We start from the raw sequence: 27,485 nt of genomic DNA, 5'->3' as shown, positions 1-27,485 counted from the left end.
CTTTCAGCATACATCTCCCATCCCAGCTGGTTCCTCCAGCCATCATTTTCTTAGTGATCCCTTCTCTATTCCATCTGCCTTCTCCCTTCCACTCATGAAGCAGGCTTCCAGTCATGGGGCAATCCCTCTGGCCCTCAATCTACTGTCCTTGGGTGTCAGCTTCATGTGATGCTACCCTACATTCCACAAATGAGTGCAGTCTCTCTATGTCTGTCCCTCTCTTTCTGACTCATTTCACTTAGCAATGATACTCTCCATGTTTGAACAAAAACCTTGACAGAAAATTTTTTATGAACTTTGGATTTTTTTCAAAAGTAGTATATTGAACACAAACCTGGACTTCAAGTCTAGGTATTTGCAAATTAGATCAATGCACTTTATATTCATTTTTTTTGGGGGGTTGGGGTTTTGGCCAGACCTGGCAGTGCTCAGGAGTTACTCCTGTCTCCTCACTCAAGAATCACTCCTGGCAGTGCTGAGGGGACTATATGGGATGCCAGGGATCAAACCTAGGTTGGACGTGTGCAAGAGAAGCACCTTACTCGCTGTACTATCTCTCTGGCCCCAATACATTTATTTTTAACGACAGGAAATATACAGTGCAGCTTTGAAATGCTTCACAACGATTTACAGGGTCACTAACTCTTTCCTTGGAGCCAAGAGAAGCCAGATTTCAATTCCACGCTTTTTCTGTTGTGTTGCTTTCTTGTTCTTTTTCTTTTTCTTTTTCTTTTCTATTGAGGTACCAGTTATTTATAGGAATGTAAATGTTTATGTGCTAGAGATACAATGTTACCATACCACACCCCAATTAAAACTAAACATATCACTAGAAAGTAAAAAGAAGTAAAAAAGATATATGATCAATTCAAGTGCTTGGTTACTCCAGTATCTCCACCTAGTGGACATTGAGATTATGAGGTTTATTTTATTCAGCATTTTTCTGATTGCCAATTGTATTAAAAATAAAGAAGTTCAGCAGATATTGATTCTGAAAATAAAACTGTCAATTAGTAATGCCTTTGGCATTACATCACTACATTCTAATTGAAATTACATCATTACTATGTTCCAATACTCTTAACACTTGGATATAACTTTCCAGAGTCTTTCGTTATTGCTGTTTTCCTTGGTTTTTTTTTTTTTTGCAATAATGATCTTCTTATGATTTAAATACAAAATCTTGAAAATCCATTCAAGTATTTAAGTGTCACAAAAGCACGAGTTTAGAAAAATCTTTTTAAAAAATGATAGCCTTAAGAAAAGCTTTAGGAGCTGGAGCGATAGCACAGCGGGTAGGGCATTTGCCTTGCACGCGGCCGACCCGGGTTCGATTCCCAAGCATCCCATATAGTCCCCTGAGCACTGCCAGGAGTAATTCCTGAGTGCAGAGCCAGGAGTAACCCCTGTGTATCACAGGATGTGACCCAGAAAGAAAAAAAAAAAAAAGCTTTAAATCTTGGAAGAGTGAATCTTACTGCAAGAGTCTGCTTATTTAGTTAGTGAGAAAATCAAATGATAGAGACAATCAGTCCTCTCAGTCACAAGACTAGCCCCTGTCGGTTTTTAAGTTCCACATTCCCTTGTAAAAATAAATGCCTTCTACTACTATCTTTGGAGTGAGGTTTCATTTTATGTCTTTCTTTGACTCATCCAAATATAGTTGGTGATGATAATTCTCTTATCTAATCTACTTAATTGCTTCTTTTATGCTAAACATTGTTAAACTGCTCACGAGAAGATAATACAACCACGTCTTTCTACAGTAAGTTTTTAGGGTCATTTACTATTTGCAAGACCGACTGCACTTCTATTACTTTTAGTGAATTTATATATCCTTCAAGCCTTTTTTTTTTTTTTTTTTTTTTTTTGCTTTTTGGGTCACACCTGGTAATGCACAGGGGTTACTCCTGGCTCTGCACTCAGGAATTACTCCTGGCGGTGTTCAGGGGACCATATGGGATGCGGGGAATCGAACCGGTCAGCCGAATGTAAGGCAAACGCCCAACCCGTTGTACTATTGCTCTGACCCAAGACTTTTTTTAAAAGGGGTATTTCTACTGTCGATTACTAGTGTCTTGTCCAAAATTATACAAAGACTGGATAAACCGAGACCACATTGACCCACAGCATGTCCTACAAGCAGTTTGAGTATGGCAGCTACTTTGCTAGGCACATGGTAGCATACCTGCTGACCCATATTCCCAGCTCTGGTGCTATTGTTGTTCTTTAATATTTTTACGTCTGAAAAGTAGGAGGCCAAACTGACATGTTCCAAAGCGAAAATATGCCATATCTCCTTGCTACACCATACAGTACCAAATAAATAGTCCTGTAGCTTGGCGCCAAGAAATTTCCAAGAGGAAGGAATCTAGTCTAAGAAACTGGCAGCTTATTAGTTGCTTTATAGAGTTAAGCGTCCTGGCATATGAATCATTGTAAAGTTCCCTGAAATTTCCCAAGTGCTAAACAGATGTTAAGTTGCATTATTCATTATTTTAAAAGTACATATCATACTGCACACGCTATTAGGAAAATATCCCTCCATACAGTACAAATCAAGTCATAATGTTAATCCCTCTGAGTAAACTCCTAAGGCTAAGAGGTCATATATGTGGTAGACCTGGGGACACTTAATAGAACAAGTGGCTTATTCTTGAGAAACCCTAGGCTATTTTGTCTTCAAGAACTTTACTACAAAATTAAAGAATGTCAATTTTTAACTCAAAAGATATAAAATGAATGTATGTGTAATAAACCCATTCTATATATAATCTTAATAATGATTTAGCTGATTTTTGCTTCAATATTATTAAAGAAAGTTGGACAGAAAACTGGTTTGAAAAAAGCGGATTTTGAAACACAATATAAATTTTTTCTTAATTTTTAGTATAAAAATTCTTGTAGAATAATAGAAATTAATTACACCTCAGGAGAAAACAAGCCATGAAGACATACAATGAAGTAAAAAAAAATTTAATGACACTAAAAGAAATAGAAAGGAAGTTTACACTAAATAGCAACAAATATATATCCATGACAGCATGGGTAGCTTTGACTGAAATTTTGAGAAGATTAATAAAGTTGTTATTAAATATATGGACACTCATGCAATGCTGCTGTATATTCACTGGCAAATTATCCTCTTTCTAAAGGATAATTTGGCAATGAATTTTCAAAAATAAAATGATGCAGAATAAGACCAAGATATTCTCTCTTACCACTTTTTTTTGGGAGGTGGGCAAGGGAGGAACTATATGGGGAGCTGGCAATCAAACACAGGTTTGCCATGTGCAAGGCAAAGGCCCTTCCTGCTGTATTATCACTCCAGCCCCCTGTTTTTCAGTATACCTTTCAATATTTTTAATATGCTTCTCTATACTATAAGTCTTAGCCAGTAAAAAACATATTTTATGCCTGGAAAAGAAGGGATAAATCTGTTTTGTTCACAGATCAACATCATCATTTATGTAAGTAATTAAAAAGAAGCATATGAAAATAAGTGCATATATGAATATTCATCAGAGCCTTTTCTTACAGTGGAAAATTTGGAATAACCTAAATTTATACCATAGAAGTCTAGTTTTAAAATTACAGTGTATCTGTGCATATAATTTATCCAACTTTTAAACTAGAATATCCTTAGAGGTTTGCTTTAATTTATTCCTATTTTCTGCTATGTAAAGTACAATTAAAATATATGCCTATTTTCTGCTATGTAGAATGTGACTAAATAAATATTATTCTTAACAAATAAAAAATAAATAAAAGTCATAATAAGAAAAAATAATAAAATAAAATAAAATCACAGTGTATCTTTCAGAATGACCTCTCACACATAAGGACATAAAAAAAGTATATCATAAGGGAATAACAAATGGCCAAAGGCAACAGAGCCTGAGAAGTGGTTTATAGAACTGAATTTACCAACATGGGAGACAGGGGTGAAAATAGGTTGAGAGGGGGAGAATCTTGTAGAGGGTGAGGCATGAGAACATTATGTGCATGACACCTTATCATTAACAGTACTGCAAATCATGATGTCTAAAATTTTTAAATAAATAAAAATTTAAAATGAAAATTATGGCACATTTTTATAAAGAAATATGACTAAGCATTAAAACTGGTATTATATTGGCCCCTGAAAAAACCTGAAATACCAGATTACAGGATCAAATGAATTACAGTGTGACATTTGCTTAATACAGCATTAAATAAGGCCATCATCAAAAAGAACTCATCGACTGTGCTGATATGAAATAATCCTCAACTAATATTTCAAGCAAAAGATCAAAACAGAGGGGAAATGTGAGTTGAAAGTCTTTTTCAGGGTAACAGATTTTATGCTCTTCATTAAGATGATTATCTTGACACAAAAAGGGAAAATGAATATATATTATTACCATGAACAGTATTTCTGGAAGGTTCCATAAAATAAATGTTTAGCAGTGATTAAGTCCAGGGATTGAGGGAAATAATTATAAGATAAATAGAAGGCCAGAGCGATAGTATAGTGGGTTGGGCATTTGCCTTGCATGATAGCAGGCCTGGATTCGATCTCTGGTATCCCATATAGTCCCTCAAGCACCACCAGGTGCTTCCTGAATGCAGAGCTGGGAGTAACCCTTGAGCATCGCTGAATGTGAACCAAAAAGAAAAAAAAAAAGACAAATAGAGAAAAGTATATAAAGCATTTAAAAAGTCAGTAAGTTATTACAAATTGAACACCTATGTAACCATCAGTCCATTAATTCCTCACCAAACCAACCCCCTTCTCTAATTCCCTAAGATATTTACTCTAATAAGTTTTATTTCTAATTTGTTAAGAATTTTTTAAATTATGATCAAACGTTAAATTTACTAGCTGCCTTCCTCTAACAAATACTATGTCTTATACTGATTCCAATTGATAAACTAATCTTTAATTCCTGGAATAAAAATAAAATCGGCCATGATACATTACTGCACTGGGTTGAATTTGCTAATACTTTATTCAGAACTCTTTGCATCCAAGTAATGAGAAAGACTGACCAGTTGTTTTTCTTTTCTTGTAATGACCTTGTCAGATTTGTTATGAGGGTATCACATTTGGTTTGGCATTGAGGTTATAATAGCCTCATAAAAGAAGTCAGGAAGTGTTCTCTTTTCATATTCTTTGGAAGAATTTATGTGTACTACTCTTGTATTTTTATGTTAATTCAATCTCCCCACTAAATTCTAAGCTCATTAAACCCAGCATTTACCTCATTAAACCTCATTAAGTCTAGGGTTTTCTGCATTTTGAGCATCTAATCCTTTGCTTTGGATATTAACAGGAATGAGAAAAAATAACTGTTATAGTGACAAGGAGTATAAAATCTACCAACCTATTAAAAGTTTCAACTCAAATATTTTACTACATAAATAGTAAAAACTTATCATTAACATTCATCTATTCTAAGACATCAGAAAGATCCCAGAATGTTAGAATTCATATTCAGAGTGATTTTATGATACCATAGGGACAACACAGCTGTGTGGGAAAAGCATCTATTCGAATTAAATCTTTATGAGCTGAAATCAGACAACTCCATTCAAACACAGTTTGTCTTTGGTCACACTGTATAAATTTTCTCAACCTAAATATACTTTGCAAAGTTGAAATGGTGCAATTCACCTTTTTAGCCCAGCATGTATGGAAAACAGTAAAGGACGAGCTGATAAACCACATGCCTCTCATGTGTGAGGCCCTGGGTTCAATCCCTTGCACCACAAAAACAACATTTAGTGGCTTAAAAGTCACGGAGGAAAGGGCATCTTTGCTCTCACATAAAGTTGAGTGTAATGTTAAGGTCATATTCCTCAGAATAAACTCCAAATCTTTGTTTCACCAGAACAGCAATGTGTGCCTAAATAGTCTCTACTAACTTTTTCCCTTTGACATTCTTTCTTCTATCAACTGGAGCGATAGCACAGTGGGTAGGGCTTTTGCCTTGCATGCGGCCGACCCAGGTTCGATTCCTCTGTCCCTCTCAGAGAGCCCAGCAAGCTACCGAGAGTATCCTGCCCGCACGGCAAGGCCTGGCAAGCTACCCGTGGCAAATTCGATATACCAAAAACAGTAACAAGTCTCACAATGGAGATGTTACTGGTGCCCACTCAAGCAAACCAATGAACAACAGGACAACAGTGCTCTCTACACACTACAGTTTGACTCTTTCCTGTTCCCATGATCACCAAAAGGCTTTCAAAGGGTATTGGAGATAGCTCAAAGGACTGTATCCGGCATCTCCTGGTCCCACAAGCACTGCCATGTGTGGGGTCCAAAACAAAAACCAAAAAGACTTTTTAAATATTCACACAGTTATTAAAAACTTCCCTGTAAGCTGGAGAAATAGTAGGGGGTAGGGTGGGTAGGGGACTTGCCTTCCATGCAGTGAACCCAATTGGATCCCTGGCATCCTGTATGATCCCCTGAGTTGCTCAAAAAAAAACAAACAAAAATTTTTTAAAGAAAAATTAAAACTTCCCTGATGACATATTTGTCCTCCTTTATCTACTTTGGGCCTGAGACATAATATTGGGGTTAAAGCACTTGCTCTCCATGCAGCACACACAGTTCAACCCCCAGCACTGCAAATGGTCCCCCAAGCACGAGCCAGGAGTGAACCCTGAACACCACTAGGTGTCCCCCTGCCAAAGGAAAAAAAAAAATCTAGTTTTAAAAATCCTACTTATCGTTCTTTTGCTAACCTCTTCATCTAACTTCCAAAATCTCCTATTAGAAAAGTCAGAGAACTGAGGCAAAATGGAAAAACTTAACTAATTTGTCCTTTAAATTATAGAAACAGTTTATCTTTTTCTTATTTTAGAAAAAAAAACTGAGGCATAAGGAAGTTTACAAGTTAAAGCACATTGGTCACTGAGAGGACAAGACCTAGAGAGTCTCTAATTTTCCTTCCTCCTGAATGTAGGTCTTAAAAGTCATGTAAGTCTTGATTAAGATGGTTGCTATTGGGCCAAAGTGATAGTACATCTTGTAGGTCATTTGTCTTGCATGCAGCCAAACTGAGTTCGATCCCTGGGATCCCATATGGTTCCCCGAGCACTGCCAGGAGTGATTCCTGGGTGTAGAGCCAGGAGTAACCCCTGAGCATCACAGCTGTGACCCTGTCCCTTCCCCCCGCAAAAAAAAAAAAAATGGTTTCTATCATTTCTATGAAACACAAACAAAAGCATGGAATGACAAACACCTCTGAATTTTGGGGGAGGGGTGTTTATCCTTTGTTTTCATCTTTTAGTTATTTTCATTGCACCAATGAATGTAGTGGATAAGGTAAATATGCAGTATACTTCATAGTGCCTGCACTGGCCCAATTAATTACTTAAATATTTATTGCTGGGTACAAATCGAAGACTGTACTTCTCAAAACATAGTGACTTTATAATGATAAGGATCTAAGAATCACGATAAAATTTCAAAACACAACTAGGCATGCACAAAAATCTGCAGGAATAGTGGTTTCATTTGAAACCACTTGGAAACAGTGACCCATATTCCTCCAATTTACTGCTTCCTAGTTAGTCTTGTTTGCCTGGGTTTATGCTAAAGGTAAACATGCATTTAGCCTAGAAAAGGAAATGTAAAGAGAGAGAGGGTTGTGGAGGACCTAAACAACTCTACAAAGCAACGCTTTTATTCTGCAATCAAATAGCTTGGTCATTTTGTCCAAGTGAATCAAGTTACTCAAAATCATTAAATAAATGATTCGGTCTCAATAAAACTCCTACAAAAGAATATGCTGTAATCAGAGATTTAAAAAAAAAACCATCAACAAAAATGTTGTTATCTTACATACATGGGAACAATATTATTTTAAAGTTTCACACATTTTTAAACATAGGCCACCCAAGGCTAACACTAAAACCTCCAGGTTTTTATACCAGTGAGCACATGGCTTCAGTCCATGTTCAACACTTATTAAGAGATTGTTTTTAAGATTGTATTCTGGATTTACCATCTTCTTAAAGGCTATGCTGCTGCAGTTCATTAATAGCCAACATCTGGCCGAAATGTGTTAAGCTACTATTTTCCTTAACCATTATATGGATGAGGTTTTTGTTATTCTAAGCAAACTGAAACAATGTCCTTGTATGGACTTCTAAACATAATAATTAGTGACGGTGCAAATTGTTTTCTGATTTTTCTTATACCATACAGTAAACTGCTATTAAAACATTCAAATCACAGTTTAAACTTTAGTCTAAGTGTGAGATTCTTTTCGTTTTATAATGTAGACCATGTCTTCACTTTTGAAGTACAGGGTTTCATTCTGAAGGTCATGAAATATTTAACATAAATATAGCTATACACGAAGAAAAATATAGCCTTAAACTTTCTCAAGGGAACAGCCCTTATAAACTCAGGAAAGTGAAATCGTGGACAGACTTGGCACAGAGTTTTTGAACATTCCATTTATTCTCCTCCGGAACCTCAAAGGTCCCTTGCACAGTATGGATTTCAAACTTCAAAAAGACTCCTCTGAAAAGAGTATCAACCCATGTCTATATAACTAATTTTCCCCTGAATTTAAGTTAACTAAATCTGTTCAGGGATTTAAGCATCTTGAAAACATCCCTGTAGTCTAATAAGTTTTTAAAAGGAATTTCATGAGACTGCAGAAGAATTTCTAGGCCTTGCTGACACATATTTATAAGTCTGGCTCGGGGAACTGTTATAATACACTTAGGGGTTCACTCTACCTGAAACGCCCTGGCGGCCCTCCTAGCACTTTGTGTCAAGACACAGCCTTTCTTCCTTTCAAAATGTTTTAGAACTCAGCACTTACTTGCTTTGTAACTTCCCTCACTTAACTTGACCCAGGGACAATTCCTTCAACCCTATTCCCCACTTCCATATAAAACACTTCACACCTTGTATGAGATAGATGTTCCCTCAGTGTTATTGTTCCTCTAAGTGCCTTTCCCCAAGGGGAGCAGGGATGTTGGGTGACACCTGGCCATGCCCGGGACTTACTCCTGACTCTGCACTCAGGGATCACTCCTGACGAACCTTGGGGGACCATCTGGGTTCCATCCCAGATTGGCCGTATGCAAGGCCAAGTATCTTACCCACTGTACTATTTTATTCATACCCTTAGTGCCCAGACAGTAGATAAATGTCACTTAATCTGTCTTCAAAGCAGTGGCTGAAAACCCTCTCTTTCCTAAAAGGGCACTCCCTTACAAACTCAGTGTTATTCCTGTTATTTCAGGCTTTCCAGTAACAAACGGGATTCTTCTTGCTTTGTTTTGTTTGGGGACCACACCCGGCCATGCAGGGCACACTCCTGGCAAAGCACTCAGGAATCACTCCTGGAAGTGTTCAGGAGACCATATGGGACGCCAGGGATCAAACCAAGTACCTTAGATATTTCCAGCACCAACAAATACACTTCTTGAAGTCTATGAGCTCCCAGCTTCCCCTGTGACTACAATCCTCAATGGAAAATTTTATGCTCAATTCATCCTTTGTGTTACTCAAAGTCATATGAATGGTGCTTTTTATCTTTTTATTTTTATTTATTTTATTTTTTACAAAATGACAAAGACAACCATACACAGAATGCCCTTCTACACCACTACTCTCTATTGGTGATGTCAACCTCCATCAACCAAAGAATGAAGCGGGTGGGGAGGGTGAAGGGAACAAGAGTGGGGCGGAGGAGTCTTCACCTTAAACTTCAGTATGATGAATGAAATTCAACTCTATGGTCTTCTACTAAATTTCTCAACCCTCCTATGTGGGCCTTCTGAATATCATCATTCTCAATCCATCATCTCATGCATTCAAAATCCACATCCCACCTCACCCCACCCATGCCAGCAGAGGGAAGAATTTATAAGTATAAGCTAACCTAGTTTACTACTAGCTTTTAGAGTTCACACCTGTTTCCCAAGTCAACCAGCCACTTCTAATCTAACGCCCAGGAAAGGAACCTGGTGGTTTCTTCTTGGCCACCCAAAACAGACAAAAACTGGGCCCTAGTCATGAGCTAACAAAGTAACAGACATACCTTTTAGAACCTCTCTAGCTAATGCTCTCCAGGTAGAACAACTCTAGGCTTTCCTAGTCTAGATATATCTCTCAATACACTTTCCAAAACATGCTTGTATATAAAAAGAATATATACATCTCCCCAAATCTCAACACCACAATATCAACAAAATAATGTGTAGAATACTGGAATACCAGGCCCAAATTATTTGTTAAACATATTAACTGATGTTGGGGCTGGAGCAATAGCACAGCAGGTGGGGCGGTTTGCCTTGCACATGGCCAACCTGGGTTTGATTCCCAGCATCCCATATGATCCCCTGAGCACCGCTTGGAGTAATTCCTGAGTGCATGAGCCAGGAGTAACCCCTGTGCATCGCAGTGTGTGACTCCCCCCCCAAAAAAACATATTACTGACATTGAAAAATTGTTTTTCATCATATTTCTGTGCTACTTGGAGGATTTTTCACTGTTTTTGTAACATTGTGGGTAATTAAAGTTATTGAGTTGAGGAGCAATGCATTATAATTTTTCCTATTTAAAAATAGGCTACTCTTTCTTAAGTCTGGCCACATTCTGACTCCTAGAATACGTACTACTACTTTTCATATTTCTTAATGAATCCTTTCAATTCTTTAAAAATAATATGGTGGTGCTCAAAAGACACAGTGACCAAAATACAAAGACAATCTACAGAATGGGAAAGGATATTCACCCAACGCCCATCTGATAAGGGGTTGATATCAAGGATATATAAGGCACTGGCTAAACTCTACAAGAAGAAAATATCCAATCCCATCAGAAAATGGGGCGATGAAGTGAACAGAAACTTTCTTAAGGAAGAAATACGAATGGCCAAAAGGCACATGAAAAAAATGCTCTTCATCACTAATCATCAGGGAGATGCAGATCAAAACAACTATGAGATACCACCTCACACCACAGAGACCGGCACACATCCAAAAAAACAAAAGCAACCGGTATTGGCATGGATGTGGGGAGAAAGGGACCCTCCTACACTGCTGGTGGGAATGCCAACTGGTTCAGCCCTTTCGGAAAACTGTATAGATCGTACTCAAAAAATTAGAAACTGAGCTACCATTTGACCCAGAAATACCGCTTCTGGGAATATATCCCGGAGAAGTAAAAAAAGTATAGTAGAAATGACATCTGCACTTGTATGTTCATTGCAGCACTGTTTACAATAGCCAGAATCTGGAAAAAACCCGAGTGCCCAAGAACAGATGACTGGTTAAAGAAACTTTGGTACATCTACACAATTGATGTAATTTTTAAAACTTGTAAAATTTGCAAATAATAGTAATAATAATAATATGGTGGTGGGAAGGTGTAATGGTGGTGGGATTTGTGTTGGAGTATTAAATTAATAAATTATTGTGAACAACTTTATGAAAATAAAATAAAATTTAAAAAATAATAATAAATAGGCCTGCACTTGATTTTGTGCAGAACATTTGATTTTTGGAATGCACTTCTGACATTAAGAGGAAGATGCTTGTATTTTCCTGGAATTGATCAAAAAGTTTCTCCCTGAATCTCTCTGCTTTGATAGAAGCACAGCACTGTAGCACTGTCTGTACCACTGTCGTCCCGTTGTTCATCAATTTGCTCAAGCAGGCACTAGTAACGTCTCCATTGTGAGAGCTATTGTTACTGTTTTGGCATATCGAAAACGCCACGGGTAGCTTGCCAGGCTCTGCCGTGCAGGCGGGATACTCTCGGTAGCTTGCCGGGCTCTTCGAGAGGGATGGAGGAATTGAACCGGGGTGGGCCTCGTGCAAGGCAAACACCCTACCTGCTGTGCTATCTGCTCTAGTCCAGAAGCACAGCAGTTCATCTATTTTCAACCTCTGACTTTGACTCATTGAATCCTTTCTTCCCTCTTCAGATTCCTGATCCCCAACTTCAGTCACTCAGGCCATTCCTTGGCCACTTACCTTTCTTTCCACTCATCCCTCTTTCTATCTTTTTCTTTATTTTAAATTTTTATTTTCACCTTAAAAAGATAAAAGAAGAAGAGGCTTATAATAACAAAACAGTCCCTAGCTTTCGTTGCTTTGCTCCCATCCTTAAATTAGCATGCTCAGAGACAAATACTTCATATTTCTTACACTTACTCCAAATGATCAAGTGCCCTAAGAAAAATGCTTATTACCTCTTTTTTCATATTAAATTGTATCTTCTGTCTTCCTGTTATGGTAAATAAGAATTTTAACTTCTGCCATCTTTCTAACACCCTCAATATTTCTAAACAAATTTAAATTGAAAATTTTGGTTAAAGCCATATACAGTTTATTAGGAAGACTATTATTCAGTTATAAACTAAAGAATGAAGGATTGTTTATCTCCCTTCTGGTACCAATTTTGTTTTTCCCATATTTCACAACTGCCTCATTTCCTCATTTCTTTTTTTGATGCCCTATCATATTTTAGAGTTACTAAAAAGCCAATTTTTAGTAGCTTTGTAAAGTGGGTTTTTGTTGGGATCATATAGTAATTGGGAATTTTTGTGGGAAGGTGACACGAAATGTCAGTATCTATAGACATACTCTCAATAGGGTTATTCAGTTTCCTCTGAGAATGATCTTCCAGCATTCCTGGTGACGTATAGAGTGTCAAGGTTGCCATGCCAGTGTGCCAGAGAGGCCAGAAGAAGAAAACTGAACTTGGACATTGCACTGTCCAGATATAGAATGTTCTTTAATACTCCAGTTTTCAGTTTCATTTTCATCCTACTATTCTCAGTCCTCAGTATCCTCAAGTCCAGATAATGCTTTCTAGCTGTTTCTCCAGAGATTACCCACAAAGGTGAGGGTAAATGTTCTTCTTAACAAGCTGGGTAAGACTGAGCTCTGATGGTCTAACTGCCCCTCAGAAAGGCTTTCAATGGGGCTGGAGTGATAGCATAGAGGGTAGGGCATTTGCCTTGTATGTGGCTGACCCAGGTTCGATTCCCAGCATCCCATATGGTCCCCTGAGCACCACCAGGGGTAATTCCGGAGTGCAGAGCCAGGAGTGACTCCTGTACATCACTGGGTGTGACCCAAAAAAGAAAAAAAAAGAAGAAAGGCTTTCAATAAATGTCTACTTGCAGTGTCACCCTGCTCTCTTAGGTATTAGTGCCTCTCATTCCTAAGCCTTTCCGGAAAATGGTGAGTCAGTTTACTTTCCATATACACCCCTCCTCGGGCACTTGGTTCTGACCTTTTTCTACTCAGCTAAATCATGTCCTGTCTTTCCACCCACTTCCATATTTGTTTCTTGTGGTTATTTATGTCTCCTTGATGTATCAAAGATGGAACTCATGACTCCTTTCTCATTTCCCTGTTGTTTGGGGATGGTTTTTCAGAAAAGATGAGTAAGGAATAGAGAGAAAGAGAGAGAGAGAGAGTAGCTACGTCTTTTTTCTGACGTCTTCAAACCAGAAGTCTCTGACCTTTCCCATTTTATACATCTTTTATCACACCAAACCCAAAATCTTCTGCCAGTTGCTGTCTGATTCATAAATTCTGATTTCCAGACCTTCTGAGAGACTAGTCATCTTACTGGTTTCAGTCATGCAACATCTGGCTTATTAATGAATTAACAAGTTCTACCTCTACCAATATTTGCAGCAATTGTTGTGTGCCCATGAATGGGGTGTCATGAATGTGTGTGTGTGTATATAAGTGTGTACATATAATGGGTGTATATAAAATTAGGAATAAATTATTTACCAGTGGAGAGATCCTTCATCACCCTCTCTTGCAGTTAAGTTTCATTGTCAAATACAGTGGTGCTTCTGTTTGCTCGGCTGACCCTCCATTCTCAAAATTCTCTTCCTCTAAGAGACAGATCTCTGTGGACAACTCCCCTCCTCCATCCTCACTCACGGCTATACCATCTCCCCTCCTCACTCTTTCCCTGCCTTGTGACACTTCTGATGCCATTACAGTCACAGTCCCTGAAATGTAATGAAAATCCTGCTAGTGGTGCCCTTGAGTTTGCACTCCCCTCTGTAAATTGTCTAGTAAACTCTCTGGTCATACCCTGTCTGCCACTTGCTTTCTAGTGGGAATGCTGATTGACATGTGGATAAAAAGATCATTCTTTTTCAATTCTTGAGTCCTTTCGCTCTATGATTTTTACAAGAGTCATGTCTATAACATGGCTTCTCAGCAGCATTTCACATTTCTCCTCCTCCTTTCTTGAAATATTCTCTTCCTTCACTCTTGCCACACCTTCCTGGGTTCCCTCCTATCTATCTGGCTGCACTTCAGTCTTTCCATCTGTCGAATACTCAAATTTGTCAAAGGTCTGCCCTTAGTGTTTCTAATACTTTCACTTACACTTCACCCCTGAATGGTCTCATTCATCCCTATGGCTTCAAATACCAATTACATGCTAAATGACCCTCAAAAAGGGTCATCTCAAGTTCAGATCTCCCTCCTGACCTTAAAAGATATCATTTCTAAGTAAATACTAGAGAATTTCATCTTTATGCCCAAATGAATCTTCACATTAACTCCTTCAGCTTCCCTCAAAACTGATTTTTCTTTTATATAACTTATTCCAATGAATGGGCTGGAGCGATAGCACAGAGGGTTGGGCATTTGCCTTGCACGTGGCCTACCAAGAGTATCTCACCCACACGGCAGAGTCTGGCAAGCTACTTGTGGCGTATTTGATATGCCAAAAACAATAACAAGTCTCACTTGGAGACGTTACTAGTGCCCGCTCGAGCAAATCGATGAGCAACGGGACGACAGTGCTACAGTGATTCCAATGAATAACACCAAGCCTGTATTCCTTAACTCTTCATTGTCCTCCCATTCCCACACCCAACCAATAATCAAGTCCTGTTGACTCTGTCTAAAATACCTCTCTCTCACTACCACTTCCCTTGACCAAACTGTTATCCTCAAATCTAGATTTTATAATAGTGTCACTATCCTCTTCTTAAGAGCCAATAATGGTTTTATACCAGTGTTTCTCACCGTTTTTTCCCCAATCATGACCCCCTTCCAAACTTTTGTTTCCTTCCTATGGTACCTCTCCCCTACTGGTTGTCAACCTGGTTTCATGCCATAGCTCCCATCTATGCAATTTTTGTCAGTGCCCCCGACCCTGGAATATCCTGAAACCCACACCAGGGGCTGTTTGACCCCCAGATGAGAAAATGTTGGTTTTCCACAGTTCCTGGAATAAAGCCTGAATTCCTCAACATGACTTACCAGAACTAGCATCAGTTCTGCTACCTTTCATCCAAATTAGTACATGCTCAAGGGAACATATTGAAGTAGAAGGGATCAAACTGGGATGGGAGAGCATACAAGACAAGCACATAAACCCATGTACTATCTTCCCAACACTTCAACAATTTTTTAAGGCACCATGATTTAAAATACAATCCGTGATAGGGTTTCATGCATAGAATGTTCCAGGACTACACAATCCACTTGAGTGTCACATTATAACATTATGTAAGTTCCAGGTATGCATACCGAAAAAGATCAACATGTATGTTTACTACCCTAAGCTTGCTACTATACGTTCAATTCTATTCTTCTGTATAGAATTAGCCTCCTTGGGAACAAACAAAACCAAATGTAAACAAACCCCTGGACTCCAATCACAGAACTGATGTCACCAGAGAAGAATAGAAGACAGGAGGGTGCTCAATGGACAATGGGAGGTGTAGTGTGGTAACACATATTTTTAAGAGTTGTAAAATTATTCCTAAAACATAGTATTTTTGGAAACTCAGAAAATACAGTCATATAAACCAACATTATCACAATTAAATTTTTTTAATTAAAAGCAAACAAAAAGAGGAGCTGGAGCAATAGCACAGAGGTTAGGGCATTTGCCTTGTATGTGGCTGACCCAGGTTCGATTCCCAGCAACCCATATGGTCCCCTGAGCACTGCCAGAGGTAATTGCTGAGTACAGAACCAGGAGTAACCCCTGTGCATCACCGGGTGTAACCCAAAAATAAAAATAAAAAAAAAAAACAGCAAGAGTTTAAACCAACTGCATCATTACTTTAAAAAAAAAAATCTATCCCTTTTGATGTGATTTATCCATCACATTAAAAATAAAAATATGGTAGGATATTTTACTTAAGAACTTTTTTTTCTTTGCTTTCTCTCCTTACAAAAACAATAGTAACTGGGGCTGGAGTGATAGCACAACGGGTGGGGTATTTGCCTTACATAAGGCTGACCCGGGTTCGATTCCCAACATCCCATATTGTCCCTTGAGCACCGCCAGGGGTAATTCCTGAGTGCAAGGCCAGGAGTAACCCCTGTGCATTGCCGGGTGTGACCCAAAAAGAAAAAAAAATACAAAAAAAAATAGTAAGTTACTCTCCCTACTCCCATAAGTCATTGCTTGTAAAGGATAATTAAACAGCATTATTTTTCATTTCTTCTTCTTAAATATAAAATTTTCAAAGTGAAAGTTTAAACAGATTTTTTTTAAATTTAGTATGTGATTGACTTTCTCTTGATGCCTAATCTGTTTTCCCAAATTATCTGTAAACTTGGCTCTGTGTGTGTACAAGATTAAAAGTTCCTATGATAACATGTTATTTGAACCAGAACTCCAGCACATTAATTAATACTGAGTCCACCTGCTTGAAGCTGCAAAGTCAGAGATTTATGTGAACTTCTGAAGCTGAGGCTTTCTGACCTCTTCTCAAAACACAGGGTTTCTTTCCTTTAAATAGGCGCTTGTTCTTTGCAAGGCAGTATAAAAATACACATATTTCAATTATTAACCTCCTGGCATAAGCAGATGTGCTATTCTTATTCCGTCCTTTACCGCCTGGTCTTTACTTATTCTTTTTTTACCCTCTGCTAGTCAAATATTTAATTTAAGGTTTTAGGAGAAAACGATAAGAAAAAAATAAGAAAGCTCAAATGGACGGTCCAGAAATTTTTAAACTCAAGCTTAAGTTAGCTTGTCATCTAGGAAGATATGCATGCATGCACTCAAACATCTCACTGAATCTAACGATATTTCAGTTTAGTTTTTCACACAAACCTGTGGGGTGACGACCAGCTACCTCCCAGTGTTTTATCACAAGCAGGATTTCTCAGGCCATAATGCTTGGCCAGGCAGGCATCCTAGTAACCAAGACAGAAGTCTTTCAAAGAACGGAACTCTTGGGGGCTGGAGTGATAGCACAGCGGGTAGGGCGTTTGCCTTGCACGCGGCCGACCCGGGTTCGAATCCCAGCATCCCATATGGTCCCCCGAGCACCGCCAGGAGTAATTCCTGAGTGCATGAGCCAGGAGTGACCCCTGTGCATCGCTGGGTATGACCCAAAAAAGCAAAAAAAAAAAAAAAAAAGGACGGAACTCTGTTTTTGAGAGCTAGGGGTTGATGTTTTCGGAAATAGAGAACGTGTTGAGGCTCACAACATTCCAGGTTGGTTACCTTGGATAGGCTCATTCCCAGCACTGTGAGTGTCACCAAGCCGGCGCAACAGACCAACGCACTGGAGCTGGAGAGGCCAGAGCTTGGTGGGATATTTCCATCCACCAGGCAATTCATTCCAGTCAGGTCACTAAGACCAAAGTGTTCCTAAAATTAGAAAGAAAAAACAGTGCTAGGATCAGTGTTGGATTCAAGGAGTAGCAAGGCTCTCTTTCATTCTCGAGAGAGCAAAAGTCTATCAATGAATTTATTATGCTATTTATAGAAACTACTTGTGCAATTCAATTTAACTGAGACTATACATGAGATTTTATTTAAAGAATCTTGACCACAAGGTACACAAGGTATGAAGATTACTTTTTTCTTTGTCCAACAAAAAGTTACTGATCCATTCCCATAAATTGCTTTAAATGATCTTTTTTCTTGAATATCAGTTGACTTGAACAAATATGGAAAAATGTTAAGCATTTTTAACTAAACTTCACAAGTAGCAATACGAGAAATATACGATTGTTGATGAGGCAGGTTAAATTTTCATGCAGCATATACCAAAACTGTTATTACAAAAGTCAAGTTAAGTGGTGGCTTGTTTCTATGGGATGTCTTTCTTCAGAAGTTTCTCCCGACCCCAACTCTGAAGAAAAAGCATTCCAAACTTTCTCCATTCTGTTTTACTTATGAAAAAACTTGGGTACCAAAATACTAAAAAAAAAAAAAAAAAAAAAATTCTCAAGATTACACATAGGAAACTGGGAGTAAGGCCCAGGTTTTTGATTTGGCTGAGAACTTCTCTATTGCAGGCAGAAACCTGGGCCAACATACTTGTCACTGTGATTTAAGGCAAGTCAACTTTTTGAGTAAATCCAGACTTTTATTTGAATTTATAGATATAATTGAGCCATATGGTAGCTTTCAAGATAGACAAATTACAATTTAGCTACAAATAAGGAAAATACAGACTCTAAAAGAAACAAGAAAACTCTATTTCTACAAACAGAAATGCCCAAAGAAATAATGAAGCTCTGACTTAAAGATAGAAAACTTGTGTTGGAGAGATCAGCTCAGGATGGCATGAGCATGAACACCATCAGGAATGACCAGAAAAACGTACAAACAGAAAAATAAAGAAGATGAAAAGCAATAATTTACTTTGATGGATATCTAAGACAAAGACACTTGGAATGACAGCATATGTGGTTCAAGATTAAAAATGCTTACGGGTGGGGCTGGAGCAATAGCACAGAGGGTAGGGCGTTTGCCTTGCACACGGCTGACCCGGGTTCAAGTCCCAGCATCCCATATGGTCCCCTGAGCACTACCAGGGATGATTCCTGAGTGCAGAGCCAGGAGTAACCCCTGTGCATTGCCAGGTGTGACCCAAAAAGAAAAGAAAAAGAGAGAAAAAAATGCTTACAGGGCTGGAGCAATAGTACAGCAGGTAGGCCTTTGTCTTACACAAGGCCAACCTGGGTTTGATCCCCAGCATCCTGTACGGTCCCCCGAACATGGCCAGGAGTAATTCCTAAGTGCAGAGCCAGGAGTAACCCTTGTCCATCGCCAGGTATAACCCAAAAAGAAAAAAAAAAAAAAAAAACCCTCAAGACCACTTCCTCCTCAAGGAAACCTACCATAATGCTTGCGAATTACCCTAACAGACCAACAACAGGTATAAAATACTCTTCCTTTGCATAATCAGGAGCAATCTTGGAAGAGATGCCAAGCCAATGAAACTCCCAGATACCCAGATCTTCAGGTCGAAAAATCTGGGATGGTCTTGGGAGAGGGGCGGTTTGAGTCTCCACCCTGTCAAAGCCCAACCAGCAGCACCCACACCCCACAGCCTCCGGCATACATTACATAATCATCCATTTCATCATACATATTATTTTAGGAACAAATTTTAATAAATCAATTAAAAGAACAAAACTATAAATAAAAAACTTTTTCCATTATTTTTGTCTCTTTTGTTGGGGGTTCCCATCTGTCAGTGTTTAGGGGTTACTCCCTGCTCAGTGCTCTGGAAATTACTCTAGGGGTCACTCCCAGAGACACTCTGAGGACCGTGTGAGGGCAGGGATAAAATCCAAGGCACCCACATATAAAGCAAACTTACTAGCCCTTTGAACAATCTCCCCTAGCCCCTCTTGATTCTTTGTTCTTTCTTTTCTAAGCTGACACAATTCATGTCTCATAAAAGATAAAATGCAGTTGGATGTACTTCTCTGCTCGATTTTAAATCATGTGAAAATTTCCCTTCCAGAAATACAAATTATAAATTGAAACACTGCTGCTGCCAGTGTCCTTTCATATAGAATATCAGACAGCATGTTAAAAAAAAAATCCTTGGACAATGCTATATATTTAACAATAAATTGATCCACAGGGTGTCTTAAATGTGAATCATACTTGCAAACTTATCACATAATGTTTAAATTAAAATGTAGGACAACTTAAAAGAATGTGAGTGGGTTTTGCCAATTTTGTAGTAGCTCTATCCCAAAGGGAGATAACATGTTCAATTTAATATAAACAGATAATCCTCGGGAACTTTCTGGCATCTGAATCTGAAGAACCCTTGGGAGCTAGATATTTATCAGGTAACGTGCTTGCCTTGCACGTGGAAAATCTAGGTTCAATCCCTGGCACCCCAAATGGTCCCCCAGAACCACCAGGAATAATCTCTGAGCACAGCTAGGTGTCACACAAAAAATTTTTTTTGAAGTAGCCCAAACAGGCTAACATTTAATTACTTTTCTGCCAGAAGTACAAACCTAGTTTTGCTTATTAGTAAGCTGTCAATTTTTTTTTAAAACAACATAAAGCAACATGCACTTTTTTCACCTTTTTACTGGCAACCTACAAAAAAGGCATATAGCCATAAGGAAGATCAAATTGCATGTGCCAGAAAAATGCTTCCAAATACTGAAATCTCACTAATTCGAATGACAAGACAAATGATAAGACTGCCAATAACTTTACTTATAAATTATTGGTATATGTCTGGGAGGTCAGAGGAGTGAGGAAGAAATAAGAAGAACTTTCAAGCCAGAATCATCAGATTTAAGAGTACATGCCCGAACATTAGAAATAAATGTGACACAGTTCAGAATTGGACAGGCTAATCATGAGGTTATTCATGACAAAGTTCCAAAGAGAACTACCAGGACGTAAAAAACACAAGCTCCCTAAAGCATAGTGTTAGTTAGTTCATTCACTTTTTTCCTGCACAGGCAAAATCTACCTCCTTAATGTCTTTTATAAGATAAACCTAAAATAATTACTGGAATATAGAAGTAAGCTTGAAAATGGCTAAGCTCAGTTTTCTTTCTCTTTGCCCTTCATATTTTTCAAATAGGAGAAAAATGAAATTATTTACTATTAGATCAATGTGAATACGAATTACTCACCATTTATAGCAAAAAACTTATACAGATAAATTTCACTACATCTTTTTGTATTCCATCTAAGGTAGTAATAACAACAGACTAGTGTTTATCACATGCCTACCATGTTAAATTTATATAGCTAGAGGTCAAATTTCAATCATCAGACAAATTTCAATTTGTCTGATGCCAAATCCCATTAAGAATATATCTACACATCCTTCAGATAAAATGTAAACACCACCAGAATGTTTCCTTCAAAAGAAAATTTGAGTAAAATTTTAAAAATCAAGCAGGTGGTTACTGAACATATCTGACTTAAAAACATTCACTGCTGTCCCCTCTGAACTCCAGCCAGACATGGTCATGTCTGCCTCATTCTCGAAAATATGGGAATCAGGAAGATAGGACAGATATCAATTAGTATTAAGTGTTTGTTTGGGGGACTGGAGACACAGCAAAGCAGGTAGGGCGTTTGCCTTGCATGCAGCCAACCCAGGTTCGATTCCTCTGTCCCTCTCAGAGAGCCCAGCAAGCTACCAAGAGTATCCCGCACACATGGCAGAGCCTGGCAAGCTCCCCAGGGCATATTCAATATGCCAAAAACAGTAACAAGTCTCACAATGGAGACATTACTGGTGCCCACTAGAGCAAATCAATGAACAATGGGACAGCAGTGCTACAGTGCTAGTTTGTTAGCGACACCACACCTGGCAGTGCTCAGGGCTTACTCAAGGATCTGTATTCAGGAATCACTCCTGGCAGTGCCCAGGGGACAATATAGGATGCCAAAAATCAAACGCTAATTGGCTGCATGCAAGGCAAGCTCCTAAACCATTCTACTGTCTCTCCAGCCCCCCAGTTAGTATCAAAAGGAAACAAAAAAGACAAAAACGAAGACCCTTGATATAATATACATCATAATTCCAACTGTTATTAAGTGCCATATAAACTGATTTACCTGAATTCCTTTAAATCCACATAGGAAATAATTATGCCACAGAGGCTTGGTTTTGTCAATTTGAATGTTCTTGACACTAGTCGTAAAGTCCCTGCAAAAGCAAAAGAAACTGTTAAGAGGCCTGCACAATCCTGGCTGACTGCTGCCATCTTGTGCCAAAACAGTGATACTGAAATCCATCAGTTCAGACTATGTACTCCAGTATACCCAAAAACAAACATCTCCAGCTGCTAAAAGTTGAGCTGTTGTAGTGACTTTGTAACTAAACTACTTTCAACTGTCCCTTTTATGCCCCGAAATAGAGGGTAACCAATAAATTTTTAGCATAATCTACACCACTTCTTATTTCATTATGGTCCTTGTTAAGCTGCTTGTGAACCACATAAGAAAGAACTCATCCTTCAGGCCTGCTGTTTGGCACACCTCAAACTGGAGCAGAAGTATTCAGAGCTGCCTTTCCCCACACTCTCTACCCTCCTGTTGGACTTTACAATCTGTACAGTGGGGGCGGGGGGGAGGAAGGAACAAAATAATGTATCAAAATTCATTAAATTAGATAAAATTCCATGAGTCTATGTTGATACACATTAATAAATTAGTAAGTGAAAGAGAAGGAAGTATTTCTCCTTTAGAGTAAAATGCCAAATAATAGATGGAAAAATACATGATGGGAGTTCTTTAAAAAAAAAAAGAAAATACTGGGGCTGGAGAGATAGCACAGCGGGTAGGGCATTTGCCTTGCACGTGGCCGACCCGGGTTCAAATCCCAGCATCCCATATGGTCCCCTGAGCACAGCCAGGGGTAATTCCTGAGTGCAGAGCCAGGAGTAACCCCTGTGCATCGCCAGGTGTGACCCAAAAAGAAAAAAAAAAAACCAAACAAACAAACAAACAAAAAAAAGAAAATACTAAAAAATACTACAAATACTACAAACTACAAACACTAAAAATACTACAAAAATACTACAAATACTATAAATACTGGGCTGGAACGATAGCACAGTGCACACAGCCAACCTGGGTTCGATTTTTTGACTTGCACGCAGCCAACCTGGGTTCGATTCCTCCGCCCCTTTCGGAGAGCCCGGCAAGCTACCGAGAGTATCGCGCCCGCATGGCAAAGCCTGGCAAGCTACCCGTGGCGTATTTGATATGCCAAAAAACAATAACAACAAGTCTTACGTTGGAGACGTTACTTGTGCCCGCTCAAGCAAATCGATGAGCAACGGAATGACAGTGACAGTGACAGTGACTATAAATACTACAAAAATACTAAAAATACTACAAACACCAAAGAGTGTCGCAAATTGTTTGTGGAAAGAATTGTCAATGGAGGGGCTGGACCGATAGCACAGCAGGTAAGGTATTTGCCTTGCACGCGGCCGACCCGGGTTCACTTCCCAGGATCTCATATGGTCCCCTGAGCACCTGAGTGCATGAGCCAGGAGTAACCCCTGTGCATTGCCGGGTGTGACCCAAAAAGAAAAAAAAAAAAGAATTGTCAATGGATTGTTATATTCATATAATATAATGTCATATAATTCACAATACAATAATTGTCAATTATTATGCTCTTATTTGTGAATAAAAATTGATATGAAGAAAGATATTCACATAGATTTAAAATATTTCCCCCATCAGACATTTATGGTAAAGAAACCTGGTACAGGGGCTGGAGCAATAGTACAGTGGATAGGACTTTTGCCCTGCACTCAGACAACCCAAGTTTGATTCCCAGCATCCCATATGGTTCCCCAAGCACAGCCAGGAGTCATTCCTGAGTGCAGAGTTAGGAGTAACCCCTGTGCCTCCATGGGTGTGACCAAGAAAGAAAGAAAAAAAGGAAGAAGCCTGGTACATACCACCTTTACCAAATGACCAAAATTAGCATCACTAGAAAAAGGACATCATATCCCTCCTGAGATGACAGATTGAAGGCACATCAGTGAGTGTGTGGAATTCCTCTGTACTGTTTTTATGACTTTAGGGGTCGGAGTCATATACCAGTCTGTAAGTAGGGCTTACTTTTGGCTCTGTGCTCATGGATCACTTCTGGTGGTGCTCAGGAAACGCTGCGCTGGAGATTAAACCAGGGTCAACCACATGCAAGACAAGTGCCATTTTAACCCCTGGACTATCTCCTCTGAGCCATTGTTCTTGTGATTTTTTTTTTGTCAGTCAAAAATTATTTCAATATGAGACAAGACAAAGGGTTCCAAATCAAAATATATGTCATGGGGAAGGTGGAGGATTTATTAGGAAAAGTTGAAAAGGAGATTTGCACAGATATAGGACACCAGCCAGAGGTGTGACTCTGAGGACGAGATCACGTGCTCTGCGTACAAGAGACCGGGGCTCAAGCTCGGGCACCACACAGTATCCCGAGCACCAAGGAGAGGAACTCTCAGCAATGTTCTGAGTGTGGTAAAATAAATAGATAAATAAATAAACAAACAAACAGGTCCAGGAGACTCAGCAATGAATCCCAGGAGACAGCAGCTCACCAGAGATTTCTCTGGACCCCGTGGAGAGCCGATTCTGCCGGGGGGCACCTCAGATGGAGAAGATGTTCTCTCTCTGCCTACTTCAAATGAACCCCAGGTGGCTCACAACCTTCCAGTAAAAAAAACCCAGGTATGCGGGACCAAGGACTGAAGACTCCAGGTCACAAGGTGGCGGGGATGGGCACCCCCTTTGGGGGTCCTGGCTGTCACGCCCACGAACTGCCTCCAAGTGCCATTTAAGAGTGTAGACCGCCTATAACCAGGGACTCACAAATGAACCTCGGAATGGATTAGCTCACGACAGAGACGTCTCCGAACCTCGATCATTTACAATTTTAGAATTCCAGGAGCATGCCACTGCAAAAGCAGCTGTGCAAACTCCTGTGATATTCATAATAAGCAAAAGAAAATAAATTATCTACCATCTGCCTGTGGCAGGCTGGCTTGAATGGTGGTGGGAAAATTCAAAATAATAGTGGTGGTAAGGTGTAATGTAATGGTAGTGGAACTAGTTTTGTAATATTGAATGTAATCGATTAATGTGAACAACCTTATGAAAATAAACTTTAAAAATTTAAAAAAAGAGAAGTGAACAACATGAACAAAACCAAAATCATATGTGAAAAACAATAGTGAAATTACAATTTAAATTTAACTGCAATTAATTTGTTTTCATCCACTAACCTAACAAAGTTGTGAACCAAAACAGATGAATGGGCTAAATTACAAAAAAAAAAAAAAAAAAAAGATACAGGAAGCAAAATCAGAACCATAATGGAAAAAAAGCAAATAAGGCTTATCCCAGGAATGCAAAGAGATCTGATCAACATAAAGCCCATCAATGTAATTAATCATATTTTTAAAAACTGATCTTCAATACTGAATAGACCTTTGACAAATTTAATACCCTTTAATAAACTTTTAATCTTAGCAAACCAAAAATTTTATAATGCAACCAAAAATGTCCTCATCTTGACAAAGCATATGTAGCAAACACTGACATCCTTTGTGCACCGGACTCATTTGACGGTGAGGTTAGAGCATTAAAGAAAGGCAACAATATCTAAAGTCACATTGCACACAATCTACTGGTATATTAGGTAAGTAAATAAATAAAGTAAATAAATAAGTAAATAAATAAAATAATACATAGTAAAATGTAAGTGAGCCACCGTGACAGGGACCAGAGACATAGTAGAGTGGAGAAGACATGAGCCTCGCATGCCACTGATCCATGTTTGATCCCCAGAACCACATATGGTTCCCTGAGTACCATCAGGACTGATCCTTAAGCACAACAAAGAATGCCCCACCATACCCCACCTTCCACCAAAAAAAAAAAAAAAATGCTATGATAAGAGAATTCAATGGCACCATAATGAAATACAAGAATGAAATCAGTCCTGACTTTGCTGGAGAGAATTAACTCAATAGAGGATAAATACCTCTGGGAAAGGACAAGAGTTTGTATTGTCCAACATCTAAAACCATGTCAGGTATATGAAACATCTTCAGTAATTGATTTTTCCTCTGTTTTGCTGATTGTTTTTGTGGTACAGGGAATCAAATCCAGAGCCTTACACCTGGACAGCAATGCTCCACCTCTGAGCTACATCCCTGACCCCATAAAAATGTCCTAAATGAATGAAAAGACAAATGCTAAAATACACCAAGATTGTTTTAGAATTCAATTGCAAATTTATAATAATGTTTTAGAATTCAGCTGCAAATTTACAATAAACTAAATCATGATAAATCCAATGTCTTCTAAAGAATTTGTTTGAATACAACTACAAACACATGCACACAGGCTCATACACAATTACACAAAGCAATACTAAGTACTCACGGGTATAAAGGATTTGTGTTGGCCAATTGAAGAGTGTGTGTTTTCACAGGTTCCACGGCTATTAACATATCCTGTTCTACTGCCATAGGAAGAACGGAATATCCACAGTAATCTATATGTTCCCCTAAAAAATAAAAATAAAAAAGTTTTAATCATCGTTAGCATATGAAACCAGAGAACCTCAAGTGATAGGTGGGAAACACTAGATTGTGAGCCAGATATTTGTGTTTAGTTTTGTTTCATTTAGCTTTGTTTTGTTTTGAAGTCTATACTCAGAGGTCACTCTTAGGTTTGTGCTCAGGGACATCACCTGTTGGTGCTCGGGGGACCCATAGGTGGTGCCAGAATTTGAACCAGTGTCAAGGCTGCAGCTGCATGTTAAGCAAGTACCTTAACCATTGTGTTATCTCTTCAGCCCCACAAGCCAGGATTTAACAGGAATGAAAATACTTTTTTTTAATTTTATTGAATCACCGTGAGATAGTTACAAGCCTTCATGTTTGGATTAGAATCTCACAATAATCAAACACCCATCCCTCCACCAGTGCACATTCCCCACCACCAATATCCCAGGTTGTGGGGAATGTGCACTTGTGGAAGGATGGGTGCACCCTCCTTTCCCACCCTCCCCCTGCCTCTATGATAGACAATATTCCCCATATTCTCTCCTATTTTTGGGCATTATGGCTTGCAACACAGACACTGAGAGGTCATCATGTTTGGTCCATCACTACTTTCGGCATGCATCTCCCATCCCAATTGGTTCTTCCAGCCATCATTTTCTTAGTGATCCCTTCTCTATTCCATCTGCCTTCTCCCCTCCATTCATAAAACAGTCTTCCAGCTCTGGGGCAATCCCCCTGGCCCTTCTATTTACTGTCCTTGGGTATCAGCCTCATGTGATGCCACCCTACACTCCACAAATGAGTGCAGTCCCTCTATGTCTGTCCCTCTCTTGCTGACTCATTTCACTTAGCATGATACTCTCCATGTTTATCCATTTATAAGCAAATTTCATGATTTCATCTCTCCTAACAGCTGCATAGTATTCCATTGTGTAGATGTACCAAAGTTTCTTTAACCAGTCATCTGTTTTAGAGCACTCGGGTTGTTTCCAGATTTTGGCTATTGTGAACAGTGCTGCAATGAATATATAGGTACAGATGTCATTTCTACTGTGCTCTTTTGCATCCTCGGGATATAGTCCCAGAACTGGTATTATGGGGTCATATGGAAGCTCAATATCTAGTTTTTGAAGGACTGTCCATATTGTTTTCCAGAAAGGCTGGACCAGTTGGCATTTCCACCA

General features: G+C 38.9%; 1 protein-coding gene across 2 annotated transcripts in view; it reads right to left on the bottom strand.

Annotated features, from left to right (window-relative positions):
- Window positions 1-27,485, bottom strand: part of GALK2 (galactokinase 2) — a 156,876-nt gene that overhangs the window by 116,166 nt on the left and 13,225 nt on the right. For both annotated transcript variants that reach the window (XM_004611785.2, XM_055131912.1), the window contains 3 exons: window positions 26,177-26,300; window positions 21,824-21,914; window positions 17,480-17,626 (listed from right to left, as the gene is read on the bottom strand). In XM_004611785.2, coding sequence (XP_004611842.2) covers window positions 17,480-17,626; window positions 21,824-21,914; window positions 26,177-26,300 — 362 coding nt within the window. The remainder of the gene's footprint in view (window positions 1-17,479; window positions 17,627-21,823; window positions 21,915-26,176; window positions 26,301-27,485) is intronic.

Source organism: Sorex araneus, chromosome 3, assembly GCF_027595985.1.
Source record: "Sorex araneus isolate mSorAra2 chromosome 3, mSorAra2.pri, whole genome shotgun sequence".
Taxonomy (NCBI): Eukaryota; Metazoa; Chordata; class Mammalia; order Eulipotyphla; family Soricidae; genus Sorex; species Sorex araneus.
Note: the sequence above shows the minus strand (reverse complement) of the source record. Positions and strands in the feature narration are given on the sequence as shown.